Source organism: Chiloscyllium punctatum, chromosome 12 (genome assembly GCF_047496795.1).
Source record: "Chiloscyllium punctatum isolate Juve2018m chromosome 12, sChiPun1.3, whole genome shotgun sequence".
In the NCBI taxonomy this organism is placed as follows: domain Eukaryota; kingdom Metazoa; phylum Chordata; class Chondrichthyes; order Orectolobiformes; family Hemiscylliidae; genus Chiloscyllium; species Chiloscyllium punctatum.
In genome coordinates, this window is record NC_092750.1 from 6,870,364 (window position 1) to 6,885,092 (window position 14,729).

General features: G+C 40.4%; 1 protein-coding gene across 1 annotated transcript in view; it reads right to left on the minus strand.

Moving 5' to 3' along the window:
- Positions 1 to 14,729, minus strand: part of abtb1 (ankyrin repeat and BTB (POZ) domain containing 1) — a 65,024-nt gene that overhangs the window by 21,995 nt on the left and 28,300 nt on the right. Inside the window, exons 4-8 of the mRNA XM_072581802.1 lie at positions 11,922 to 12,066; positions 9,615 to 9,774; positions 6,254 to 6,299; positions 3,942 to 4,058; positions 171 to 286 (exon numbers count right to left, since the gene is read on the minus strand). Coding sequence (XP_072437903.1) covers positions 171 to 286; positions 3,942 to 4,058; positions 6,254 to 6,299; positions 9,615 to 9,774; positions 11,922 to 12,066 — 584 coding nt within the window. The remainder of the gene's footprint in view (positions 1 to 170; positions 287 to 3,941; positions 4,059 to 6,253; positions 6,300 to 9,614; positions 9,775 to 11,921; positions 12,067 to 14,729) is intronic.

Here is a 14,729-nt window from a genome sequence, read left to right on the forward strand (position 1 = left end):
ATCTCTCTGCCATCAGGAACAGTTCCCCCACTATGTACTCCATCTACTTCATGGTTTTGAACACCTCTAATACCCTCACTTTAATCTTTCTCTCAGGAAAAAAATCAATTCCAAAAATCTAGGTCCGTTGTAATTTGTTTTTTGCTAAATTATGAGAAGTTAAAGCCTACCCTGAGCTCAGCAGGCAGGGCACAGTCCGCGAGTATGGCCAGATCATCCTGCAACCTGCAGTTTTCATCAGGTTCGAGCGTCAGGACTTTCACCCAGGTTCCAGGCTTTGAGGAAACTGTTTCAAAAATAAAAAAGAGGAAACTTAACAGCCTTCACAATCCACTCATCAAATGGTCAAAAATATTGATTAAATTAGAATCCCTACAGCGTGGAAACAGGTCCTTTGCCCCAACAAGACCACACCGACCCTCCGAAGTGTAACCCACCTGACCAGTTTCCCTCTGACTAATGCACCTAACACTAAGAGCAATTTAGCATGGGCAATTCACTTGCCCTGTACATCTCTGGACTGTGGGAGGAAACTGGAGCACCTGGAGGAAACTGATGCAGATATGGGGAGAATATGCAAACTCCACACAGACAGTCACCAGAGGCTGGGTCCTTGGCGCTGTGAGGCCGCCTTTAAAACAAATGGGTCATATTAACTGCTCTGAAGTCTGCTTAACGATCTGTCAGTGTGACTTGGTTGTTAAAGATTAAGGGAGGTCTTGATTTTGTTGTCACAAAATGCACGGTGTTCACGCTTGTAGACAATAGCAGTAGCATCTTTGTTTACGGTGACTAGACTGCGAGGCTCTGAAGTTCCAGGAACACGTTGGGGTTGTCTGGTCGTAAACAGTTATCCTTTTAACCGTCCATTTACTTTCAAGACAGAGTTGGGAATAAACTCATCAAGAGTTCGACCTGGAACTTTGAGGGACAAGGAGTTCACGATAACCCTGAGAAATCTTGCACACAACCTGCCAAGATCCCAGAGAGAGAGAAAGCAGCTAGAAGTTAACATTTCCAATGGTGCGCCATTCAGAAATGTGGAAGAGAGCTCGCATTCAAATTAAATAAAGCTAATGTGAGAGAGTCTGCAATTAGGCTGGAAGATTTCCTGCTGAAGGGAGAATCGCCAGGAAAAAAACTTCACCATGGAAGTTCTATAGTTAAAAGATACCAGAGCTGAGAAAGGAAAAACATTGAAATAACCCATGGAAGGCAAGAACCACTTTTGATCAGACCCAGGAGACAATGTGAAGCATACCTGTGAAGTGGGTTTTATGCTAAATGTAAACGGTGAAACTTCCGTTCTGTACTTTAAAGAGTAGGTGGGTAACAATACATGTTCAGCCAATTGTGCTTTTATAGATCGGAAATCCTTTATCTGAAAACCTAGGTCCAACTGTTTTTTGGATGAGGGATATTTTCTGCTTTCGGATACACTGACATCAATGAGCTGCTTCAGTTTCCCTGCTTCAATTATCAATCACAGCCAGTTTAAACTGCCATTAGTTCTTTTGACATTAAAAAAATACCAATTTGCACAGATTTATTAGGCTCTTGTCTGCTTTACACAAGCAATTCTTTCCTTTGCAAAATCAGAAATGATGGCGATCTGGGTGAGTATATAAACCACTCTTTTCTAACTGCTGGGTCAATTTGGGAAAAGACAATGTGAAATGTACTTATCAGCATGATGTGCACTGAAAATGTGCAATAAAATAGTTATAATATTGAAAACATAGGAATATACTAAATGCATTGTGAAATTCTACTTATGAAAACACAAGTCCGTTCAGACCCTTTGGGAAAAAAGTGAAAGTGGGTACGGAGACGCTGGAGATCAGAGTCAAGATTAGAGTGGTGCTGGAAAAACACAGCAGGTCAGGCAGCATCCAAGGAGCAGGAAAATCGATGTTTCAGGCAGAAGCCCTTCATCTGGAATGAGGCCTCATTGCTGATGAAGGGCTTTTGCCCGAAACGCCGATTTTCCTGCTCCTTGGATGCTGCCTGACCTGCTGTGCTTTTCCAGCACCACTCTAATCTTGCCTTTGGGAAAAAGCTTCGCTTGGCCTGAAAAGATCGAAACAGATTGGAAGTGAAGCTCTTTTTTCCCAAAGGGCTAAGCAACCTGAGGTAAAAACAATGACTGCAGATGCTGGAAACCAGATTCTGGATTAGTGGTGCTGGAAGAGCACAGCAGTTCAGGCAGCATCCGAGGAGCTTCAACCTGAGGACATGTGAGAAAACTTTGACCCGCTTGGGCTGAGCAAAGTTTATTTTCCAAAGGAATCTTTACCATTTTTGGACAAATGGATAAAGGATTCCCAAAGAGTAGCCTTCTGCTGTAGTAAAAGTCTTAAAACTCACTGTGCCATCCTTTCAGCTATCACTGGAGGTTTAATGATTTAAGAAAAGTTGCTCGTCTCCATGATAATTGTAACAAAAGTAGTTTTTAAAGGCATCAATCATGTTAATATAACATTACTCAGATTCCTGCTCAAAGGATTAGCTTTCACCTGCATCAGAGCTACAACTCCAAAAACCTTTCAGAATCTATTCAAACGTTTACTGTGGGCTGTATCTTGAGCTGGGTTCAGCACTGTTCCATCTCCATTTATTTGTAAGCAGTTTAAAACGAAATACCAGAAGTGGCAGTTCCAGCAAGTAACAAAGATCCATGATAGCAAAAGGTTTCAATGGCCCTACCGCTTCATTTTCCTAAGTTTCCTTATGAGCAAAACACCTCGACTTTGTGAAGACCGCATTATTTTGTTTTGGGAATTCTGACTGGAGATTAAAATAGAAAAAAATAACTTTTAAAACCAAGGACTGTGGAAGGCAAGGCTACACTTGTTAAAGTCACTGAACCTCATAGTGAATGCTGTTTACACTGACTCTTTGTTCACCCAGTTTAAGCTGTCACCTTTAACCAGTATCTAAGAGACTTTGTACTTCGTGTACCAATTATCCTACTCCTCCTGCAAAGCAGAGAGAGAATCTGGAGAAAGGAGTTTGAAGAACAGAAAATCCTGGCAAGCAAAAAGGAACATCTCAATGAATCCTGTTAACTGATGCTATTGAACTGCGTTTCCTAGTTTGCTTCCCCTCCATGGATACATCGAATAGTTTTAGTTTTGTCTGTCTCGGTCTGGTGTATGGGCTTGAAAAGGGTATTAGAGCTTTAACTAGTAGAGCCATATATCAATATTCATAGCTGGTTATTTGTGATAAGTATTTACTTACTTGTAATAAATAACAGCTCTTGTTAAGTACAAAAGCTGGTCAATGTATGCTGAATTTGATTCCAAATTGGGGATTTTGCACTTTTTGCAATCAGTAGCGGGGTTTGAAAATTAGTGCACCTTCCCTCGTGGGTTGTAACAATTTGGCCACGAGCCATAGCAGTGTAACTGAGTCACAGAGATCGACAATGAGCCTGTCACCACATAATGCTGTGGCTGCACCAAGTTTCTTTATGCTTCACAGGTATTACTCTGACCAGCCAGAGAAAGGTTTGAACATCGTGAACCAACTTTTCAAACAACAAGACCTGAAGCGGTCCTATTTTTCACCTCATATGAACAGCGAGTGTCAGCAAGCCAGAAGGAGGAGGAGAATTCTCAGTGGTGCCCTGGGTCAATATTCATCGACTAATCTGCATCTCCCAAGCTACCTCACTAAAACAGATCCTCTACTCACTGAATTTTACAAAATCCTGTGTGCAAACTGGGGGTGGCATTTCTCTACATCAGATAGTGACAAAAATAAATAAGTGGGTTGAGAGCACTCTGGGGATTTTGAGATTGTAAAAGGTATCACATAAAGGAGTTTGTTTTTATTCAGGGGGCTATAAAGGGGAAGAGAAAGAAATAATCAAGGGAAATATGACAATTTACTTTTTAAAAAAAGCTAGACGTGCAAGTGAAGTTGCAAAGACTTACCAAACTCATCGACTTCTTTACGTTTGCCTTCTAATTTACTGATGAGTTCTTCTAACTTGCATTGCTTTGCTAAGATTTTAAAATCTTCAACATTTTCAACTTCAATATCTAAGCGACCTATGGAAACACAAGCAACCATTAAAACTGGTAACTGCAATTTGAGGAAATAAACAACAGCCAACAGATAAATCATTTCCGACCACCTCAATTTGGGTTCTTTAATGAAACAAAGAACATATATGGACTTTCAAAAGGCTTTTCATGCAAGTGCAACGTAATAGATTTACGAACACAGTATAATCCTCTAGGATGAGAGAGCGTGCAGCATAATTAAGTTGAAAGATGGGAGAGACAATGTCAAGAGTAGTGGTGAAGTCATTTGTCAGACTCTATGTTGTCACACAGTGGCGCTTCCCCCTGGCATCGGTGTTGCCAATGTAATTTGAAGGACCTGAACAATTAAAGAGTTTGCAAATGTAGTAACTAATGAGGATAACAGAAGATGTCAGAAGAACTGGTAAAATGGGCAAACACACAACAGATGAAATTTAATGCGGAGAGTGTAAATAATAAATTTTTGAAGGAAAAGTGAGAGGCAATAATAAAATAAATAGGACAATTTTACAGGGGGCCATAGAAACAGAGGGTGCTTGGAGTTCATATGCACAAACCTTTGGAGGTGGCATGTCAAGATGATTAAACTGTTAAAGACCGATGTGATTCATGGCTTTATAAACAGACAAAAAGAAACCTTTACAAAATTACAGATTCGATCCTATAGTGTATTCAACTTTGGTGCCACACTTTAAGAATTCAAGGTTTATCAGATGAGACAAACTGGGACTATTCTCAGAGCAGAGAACATTAAGGGTTGAACAAAGTAGATATATCTAGATTTCTAGAAAGCTTTGATAGAGTAGATAGGGAGAAGCTGTTCATACAGCAAGTTATGAAAATGGAATGCATTTCCTGAAAGGGTGATGGAAGCAGTTTCACTTATAAATTTCAAAAAAGACAAATCAGATAAATACTTAATAGGAAAAATCTGCAAGCCTATGGGGAAGCGAGCAGGTGGATGGAACTAATCAGATACCTCTTTGAAAGAGCTGTTACAGGCTGTGTAAGAATTAAAAATGACCCCTCGGATGACACACCAGTGCTACTGAAACAAAAGGCAAAAGCACACACGCTCAGAGAAATGGTACACAATAAGCAAAACGGACAGACTCTTAAAATAGGAAAAAAAAACACAACCAATGTAGGGAAAGGACAAATAGATAGATCTAGTCAGGAGCTAGTATAGATACTATGGCCCATTAACCCTCTTTTGCACTAAATTCTTGCAATTCCTTCAAACATTTTTTCTCCACATTCTACAACTGCACAAGAAGACATAAATGCATGTGGCAATTAAACATTGTGAATTGTAGTCTCTGCTGCAATGTAGAAAACACATTAGCCAAAGACTTTCTTAAAAAAGACTCATACACAAAACATGGGTGCGAGTTGGTAATGCCAGCATTTATTGCCCATCCCAAATTGTTCTTTGAGTGCAGCTCTGAGTCAAGCACACTGCTATGGTTCTGGAGTCACATGTAGGCTAGATCAGGTAAGGATGTCAGATTTCTTTCCATGAAGTATATCAGCAAGCGAGACGGGCTTTTAACAGAATAGTCAATGGTTTATAGTCACCATTCCTGGCTTTTTAATTTCAGATTTATTAATCAAATTTAAATTCCATCTGGGATTTAAAACCATGTCCCCAGACCATTAACTTGGTTTGCTGGATTCTGATGAAGAGTCACCAGAGTCAAAATGTTAACTCCTAACCTTGCTTTCTTCCCACAAATGCTGCCAGACCTGCTGAGTTTCACCAGCAATTTCTGTTTTTGTTGCCAGATTACTGGGCCAGTAATATGACCACCAGTCCACTGTCTTCTTTTAATCTATTTGCATTAAGCAGGGCAGCATAAACAATGTGATTATGACCAGAGAGTGGGATTGGCCGAGGGATTAATATTAGTCAGAAGGGGAGTGAATTCTCTCCCTCGACTTCAAATAATGTCAAGAGATCATTCATTCAAGGTGGCACATTATACTTCAGGTTAGCATCTCACCTGTAAAGTGGCACCTCCAACTATGCAGCACTCCTTCAGTACTGCACTGAGAGGGTCAGCCTAGAATCTGTGCTTCCTGGAACAGGGCTTGAATCCACAAACTTGAGACTTAGAAACGAGAGTTGTATCAACTGGGCCCATCACCTATATTCCAATTTCTCCAATGCATAACAGATAAGGCAGCACATTACATACCTGTATAGAAAAACTGCAGGATTGCCCTGAAAGCCATTGGGTTTATCTGCCAAACAGAGGAAAAAGATAAGCAATATGAAACAGACCTTAATACCAAAGCAGAATAAACTTGTGAACACGTTAGTACCGTTTTACTTAAACGATACAAAGTTGGTTTTTAATAGAATAGACTCCCTACAGTGTGGAAACAGCTATTTGACCCAACAAGTCCACAGTGACCCTCCAAAATGATCCCACCCAGATCCATTCCCCTACTCCTATTACAGAGGAACCTCGATTATTCGAACATTATAGGTGGGCAGCATTTTGTTCGGTTAATCGAATTCCGGATAATCAAATGCTGGATAACATAGTTTAGCCAAGCTTTAGGACCTTGCAATCCTGCCAGATAATCTGATATTCGATAATAGAATGCTGGATAATTGAGGTTCCTCTGTACTCTACAATTCCTCTGACTAATCACATAGCTACACATCCTTAAACACGATAGGAAATTTAATGTGGCCAATTCACATAACCCGCATATCTTTGTCTGTGGGAGGAAACTGGAGCACCTGGGGGAAACCCACCCAGACATGCAGAGAATGTGCAACCTCCACACAGACAGTTCCCCGGGGCTGGAATCAAACACGGGCTCCTGCGGCTGTGAGGCACCAATAGTAATCACTGAGCCACCATGCTGCTCTTATGTCTGTACTCAATGCCAACTTAAACAACTCCAAGTTAGGGTTGGCATAGGAAATATAGCCATCAAAACATACAGCCAGCACGTGATAGAGATAATCCAGTCTAAACCATCACAAGCTATGCAAAAACAGAAACTGGAGAAACTCAGCAAGTCTGGCAGCATCTATGGGAAGAAAGCAGAGCTAACATTTCATTACGTATCTTTCAAATTTCTCATATATATCTTTGTCTTTGGACTCCGTGTTCACATATTGGCTAACGTGTTGCCTTCCACATCCCCCTCTCCTCCCACCGCTTCAGTTTCAGCATATATATCAGGTTTTCCAAGCTAACAGTGCCGACGAACAGTCATCGGACATGAAACATTAACTCTGCTTTCCTTCCATAAATGCTGCCAAACCTGCTGAGTTTCACCAGCAATTTCTCTTTTTGTTTCAGATCTTTAGCATCCACAGTTCCTGGTTTTATTTCACCTGAGCTGGGGAATCACCAGAGTATTAAGATCGTTCTGTTACAATGTCAACGTGAATTTGCTGTAATACAACTGACGAATTGGAAGGGTTGTTTCTAAAGAGCAAACCTGTAAAACGTGTGTTGAGTGTACCGTGACTACAGCACCAACACTTCAAGTGCTGATCCTAAAGTGTAATCCTCTTTTTCTATAAAACGGGGTTGCACAAGAATGTAACCATGGTGTTAAAGAAGAACTGACTGTACCCAGAAATGGTTCTGTGACAAGTCACTCACTTTCTGCCTCCCCTAAACTGTTTGCATATACAAGGCAGAAATCAGTGTGACCAGCAATAACCAAATCCCATCTTCCCTATGAATAAAAAGAAAATGAGTACAATGATAAAAAGGGAGAAGATCAGCGAAAAAAGATGCAAAGAATTCAGAATTCAACAGTTAGTAACTGGTGAAACTGCAATTGAAGCAGGCAAGCAGAAAGACTTGGGGACAATTAAAAAGAAAATTACAGATGTTGCAAAATTGAAACAAAAATAGAAATTGCAGGGGACACCTGGCAGCTCTGGCAACATTTTTGAGGGGATAAAACAGAGTCACATGGAGTCCAGTTCTCAATTACACTGGACTTGAAATGTTAACTCTGTTTTCTCTGCACAGATGCTGACAGACCTGCTGAGTTTCTCCAGAAAGACCTGGGGTTTCAGTTACATAAACAAGAACAAGCTGAAATACTCTTAAAAATTTGGGGTTTTTATAAATTGGAATGCAAAGGGATCATGCTAAATCTATGCTTATCAATTGTTGTGCTGCAGTTAGAACACTGGCTTAGATTTCGCTGAGATTGCCATAGGGACAACTTTCATCATGTACAGTGACTCAAGAGTTTGAGCAGGCTTATCAACAGAGATATGAATTGAATTTAGTTTCAGTTCACAGCCCTCCACGAGGAGTCTGTGGGCAGGATAAGCCATGTGGAGGATTCTCAGCCAGACTGAAGAACATTCACTGAGGCACAAGCCAGAAAACAGTAAGTATTTAAAAAAAACAGAAAACATAAATTAATCATTGCACACAAAGCAAAATCAGGACAGGGCATACAGATAGGGTCAGCACACAAAAGAATGAAACAGGAAAAACAATAAAAAAAACATTAATTTTCTTTTGAGAGAATGAAATTCTAGGCTTTTCAGGGCTAGAGAGGTTGCAAGCCCCACACATTGCTTATTACACAATCAGAAACTCAATTATACTTAACTGAACAAGTTCTAATTTTTTCAGCCAGTTTAAAAGTGAAAAAAGCGGATATTAGCGCGGCATGTCAGTGATCTATCCATCGACAAAGGCAAGCAACAGCCAGCACATGCTGGGGTGAGACATCTCCACCAACAGCATCCACAAAATTTCCACGTTTAAAAGCGCATGTGCAGAGGCCAGAAATTTTACCTAAGAGGAGATGAGAGGTGACAGTCCCAAAGTCCAACCCTGTGTCCAGTTGTGGACATCAAAGTCTTGAAAAGAGTGCATGCAGAAGAAATTCACTGCAAGGGTATCAGGGCTGGGAACCTTTGCTACGAGAGTGAGTCGAGAAAACTTCCAATACAAAGGCAGAGATGATGGAGTTGTTCAAATTTATAAAATATTTCATAGAAGCAGGACGAGGGGAATCTTTCCCACCATTGCTAAGTTGGTAGCCAGAAAACATCAATCAAAATTCATGGGGTTTTCTCCTGCCATAACTTCACAGCAAGTTTAGGATATGTGGCGATTTATGGTAGCAATGGCAATTTATTTGGCGAAAGAAAAGTTATTGTGGGAAATCAAATCCAAATGCATACCTCTAAATTCACTATTGGATGAATAAAGAAGTCAGAATTGATTTAAGGTAAAGGATCACTTGGACATGGAATGAACATTCACCAGCAACAGCAGTAGGAACAGGATACACAAAGCTTTTTAAAAAAGCAGGCTAACAGATAATTTGAATAATGCATTTTTTGGGGGAATGGAGCAGGGTTTCTTTTCAGTTCATTGCAAGAGGAGAACAATAGTTTAGCATCCATCGCCCATTGTCTTCGAGGTGATAGCAAACCACCTTCTAGTATTATTGTAGTCCATTAGGTTTCTCAGAAAGCCAACACAAAGTACAATCTGGTCAAAGAGCTCCTTACGGTGCTGTAAAACACCATCACTAACTTGCATCATTTACCAATGGATGCTTGAGGGCTATCGCCTTTCTCCCCTTCCATTTTGTCTGCAACATTTCTGCGAAGTATGTTGAGCGAGCATTCAATACACAGCGATGGGCTCTGAACGTCTGGCCATGAACAAGGAAGGAAATGTCACTATAGTAGCCTTGTTCCAATAACCTAATCGTGGAAACAAGAAAAATAAAGATTAGTACTGTGGATTAAATTAGAATGTCACAATACCCATCTGTAGCCATTTTCATCTTTCTGTTTTCCCTTTGTGCTCACCAAGGTGGGGAGTGGGGGTCAAAAAATTCAGAGGGGTTTGAATGTGGAATGGGCCAAAAGCAGGCAGATGGGCCTAGTTTCGTTTGGGATTATAGTCAACATTAACTGGTTGGACCCAAGGATCTGTTTCGTGCTGTATGACTGTCAGTCTTGGAAAATAAAACTGATTTTGAAGCAGCTCAGGGGTCACCATTGTAACTCCTAGGTCATTTAGATCATTTTTTTTTAAATCATGAAATGCCCCAGCTATGTACTTCATTCCTATTCTCCTACTGTTTTAGCCTGGCACTTTAAAAACATCAAACCATTCTTGCACTTGTCAGATTGACAATGCCTAAAGTTTCAAACCTTGACAGGAACTATGAGCTTAATGGTCTCTTTGCCCCCTGTAAAATTTTATGGACCTATAGAAAGACCCAATGGGAAAATCTGTGTGGAAACCAATGAAGACTACACCAGCTGTTAAATAAATTGACGCACTCAAGTGCAATTGTGCACAGATACAGACATTCAAAATAATTCAATAGCTACTTGAAAAGATCTGATTTGGAATAAAGCAAGAATGTGATAATGACCGACACCTTCCTGCTCCAAGAGAGGGAAGCATATAGCATTGACACATTTAAGGAGGGACTGAACACAAGGATACCAGGAATAGTGTGATACAGGGGAGAGTATACAAAAGTGAAGTGTGGTCTGGCAAGTTGGACCTAAAAGCCTGTTTCTAAGTTAAGTATTCTGACAGGATAATTGTGCTCAAATTAACAGTAGCAAGCTGCCCAATGACCAACAATGAAAAACAGAAATAACTCAAACTCATCGCTCTTTGGATACTTTTCAACAGCAGGACAGAGCATGAAAAACTTGGATATTTGTTTCCGTTGTAAAGCAGTGTCATATCGGACTCTAAAGGTTAACTCCATTTGTCTTTCCACAGATGTTGTAGGACCTGCTGAGTCTCTCCAGTACTTTGCCTTTATGACATATTTCTCTTCGGAAATGCTCCCAAGTGCTTTATAGCAAGTTACAAACAAACAGAGGAGACTTTCAACTTGTTAGTCTGAGCTGGCTCTTAACAGGAGTTCAGAGGGAAAGCCCATTTCAGCGCCAATTCCATAGCCCTGGATAACATTTCACAGTGCATATACAACACAGACTGACTGGAAAGGACAGTAAAAGGAAGCAGAACATGCCTAGAGTGGGAAATAGTGAGCTAGCAAACTGACCCAACTATTTTGCAGGCATGACCAATTGGACTTGTTTCTGCTGATATTACCACTGATGAGGTCAAACCAATTAGCAATGCTAATGGAACTCTGTTATATAGCATTATGAACAAGACTTTTGTTACTTGTAATCAGACAATCACAATCTTGCATTTACGTTTACTGTAGCTGCCTCTTTATATTGCCATAGAATTTGATTCTGTAGGCCAAAGGGGAGATCTGCACGTAGATGCTTACACTGCAGGCAGTGAGCAGAACACAGTAACCCTGGCTTTCAATCAGTACCCAATGGAATGTTTCAAATATTTGGAGAGCAGGGAACAGGGGCGCACACAAACTCTTTCTTTCAGTTTCTTGAGCACCCACACAGCCCAAAAGATTCCAATAGCACACTTCAAACCTGGCCTGACATTGCACTGGAAATGCATTTCAATAGTCACACAGAGCTGAGAGAACTGCTTTTGTAACAATGCAAAAAGTGGACACACTTAACTCTAAGAGTTAGGAAGACGCGCTGTCCAAACAAGAAGAAAAAAAAAGAGATGGAAAAGCAAACAGCAGGAAGGAGCATCTTCAATGCCAAAGTCTGGCTGGCAACAGTGGCATAAATGGAGGATGGTACACTCGAGGTTAGGTGCAGGAATGGCGCTCTTGGGGGGTTGTTTGTATTTGTGTTTGTTTGTGGGCAACGCATAAAACCATCCTCCAATCCCTGCTCTGCAAAACAGATTTTCACCCTCCCACCCCTAACGATCTTCCTGATAAGTTGCTGAATATACATCAAACAAACAGAACTTCTCGCTGATTTCCTACCGTTGCAGAAAATCATCATAATAATCTCTCTGCATCGACTTGGCAGTAACTTGTTTGTAGTCTTTCAGCAGCCTCCGAATGGAGTCATTCAGTGCACCGTACAAGCACCGCTCCCCGTCAAATGTGTTGGCTTCACATTTTGCTCCTGTAACACATTCGATTTCAGTTCAAGCCTTGGACTAACTGCCTTAGAGTCATTGATCATTTGGATAAAACAAATAAGAAATTAAACCAGTTGAATCAGTGACAATTAATTTGTTCTATTAAATTAATATTCCAGAATGCATAAGTGATTGCCTTGATACTTAATGCCATATATGGAGCACGTTCATTAGAACAGAAATTCATCAAGTAAATGTGTTAATGCAAAACATTACAATTTAACCATTTATTTCTTAAGATATCGTTTTTTCTCCACTCTCTTTGAGATTATGATTCGCTCAGCTACACACTACCTGAATAATCATTCCAATAACAAAACAAAAAATTAACTTTTACAGAGCTGCTGCACAGTGCACAGCTTCGATTGCTCACAAAACCTGCAAACTGTGTATTTTGTAAATAAATGTTCAAGCACAATTTATTTGAGAATTTTGTGATCAACAGGTGGCAGTAGATTGCTGAATGAAAACTGAAAGAACCGTGGATGCTGTAAATCAGAAACGAAAACAGAAGTTGCTGGAAAAGCTCAGTAAGTCTGGCAGCATTTGTGAAGGTCACTGGACCTAAAACATTATCTCTGATTTCCATTCACAGATGCTGCCTGACCTGAGCTTTTCCAGCAGGTCTTCATTTGTGGCAGTACATTGCTGTTTGGAAAGGTTTCCAGTTTCATTGACAAGCACTTTGAGATCAAGTACAAAGTGTCAAAACAAGTACGAACAGTCACATTAAGAGGAAAAGGATGAATCACCCAAGCAGAAATAAAACTGGGAAATGGAAGTGGAGGGGATTTGATGCAGAATAAAATTTATCCTGCACTGAAATGCCAGAGGAAGTGGTGGAGGTTGGTACAATTGCATCATTGAAAAGGCAAATGGATGGGTATATGAATAGGTTTAGATGGTATGGACCAAATGCTGACAAATGGGATTGGATTAATGAGGATGCCTGGTCAGCATGGACCAGTTAGTCTGAAGGGTCTGTGTTTGTTCCTGTACATCTCTGAGAGTCTGTGGCTCCATTTGACCTCCCAAATCCCATCTCCTCATACTTGCCCAGATTAAGCTCAGTCCGCCAATTCTCTACCCAACTTTCCAACTGATCTGTACCCTGCTATACCCTTTGATAATCTTCCTCAATAGCCAGAAATCCAGCAACTTTTGTGTACGATCTTACTAATCAATCCAGCAACGTTCTCATCAGAATCATTTGACTATATTACAAACAACCGAAGTCCCACCAATCATCCGTGTGGTCACATTCCCTCCAGCCAGAAAAACACTCCCCCACAACTACACTCTGCCCTCTATGACTAAGCCAATTTTTCTATCCAACTTGTCAATTGATCACAAATTATATGTGACTTCTCTTCTGAGCCAGCCTACTATGAGGAATCTTATCAAAAGCTTTAGTAAAATCCACAGACAACATCCACTGCCCTACACTCAACCACCTTCAGTGGTCCTTCAAAATACTCAATCAGGTTTGTGAGACATGACATTCCCTGCATAAAGCTAGTGGACATGCCAGTGTTGGACTGGGGTGGTCAAAGTTAAAAATCACAACAGAATTATTTGGAAGTATTATCTTTCAGAGTGCTGCTCCTTCATCACATCACTAGTTATCCTTATCTATAACATTCTTAAAACTTATAGAATTACGACCACTATTCCCAAAATGCTTCTAAACTGAAGCTTCAATCACCTGGCCAGGCTCATTCCCCCATTCCAAACATAATAGAGTTGATCTTTCTCTGCACCCTCTCTGTAGCTGTAATCATGATATCCTGCATTCTGTTCTATTACCCTGATGTACTTATGCAACCTATGATTTGTCTGGATAGCACGCTAAACAATACTTTTCACTATATCTCAGTACTTGACAATAATAAATCAAATCAAGTAAAATTAAATAATATGCCCCTTCCCAAATCTAGGAGAAAGTGAGGACTGCAGATGCTGGAGAGCAGAGCTTAAAAATGTGTTGCTGGAAAAGCTCAGCAGGAATCTGAAGAAGGGCTTATGACCGAAACGTCGATTCTCCTGTTCCTTTGATGCTGCCTGACCTGCTGCGCTTTTCCAGCAACGCATTTTTAAGCCCTTCCCAAATCTGACTACCTCCAGAAACATTCCTGGTTGCACCTAACAAATTCTGCCCCATCTAAGCCCCTGGCACTAAGGGAGCCCCAGTGGTTTTGGGGGAAGTTAAAATCAACCACTACAATAACCTTGTTGTCCTCACATCTTGCCATGACTTGCTTACATGTCTGTTTCTCTATCTACTGCTGACTACTGAAAGGCCACATAGTAAATGGAAACTGAAAATTAAAAACACAACACAAATTCATCACCACGCTGATTTGAAAATATATATTACCACTCTTTCAGTATCAAGGATATTCTACAAATGAATAAACAAAAAACAAAATAGCACTGCCACAGCCAGCAGATGAAAACGTCTATTAGCTCAACTGAATCCTGGTCCAATTCGGAAATGCCTGTATCTTGGCACCACCTTCATTACTTTGTCCAAAAAAACCCACTAAATTGCTTTATACTGTTTTAACCAGAATGCTTTGCTTTTGGTCAAAGAGCCTTCTTGGATCTTAAGTTTTCATTAAATTTGCTTATATTAGACTATAGCTTA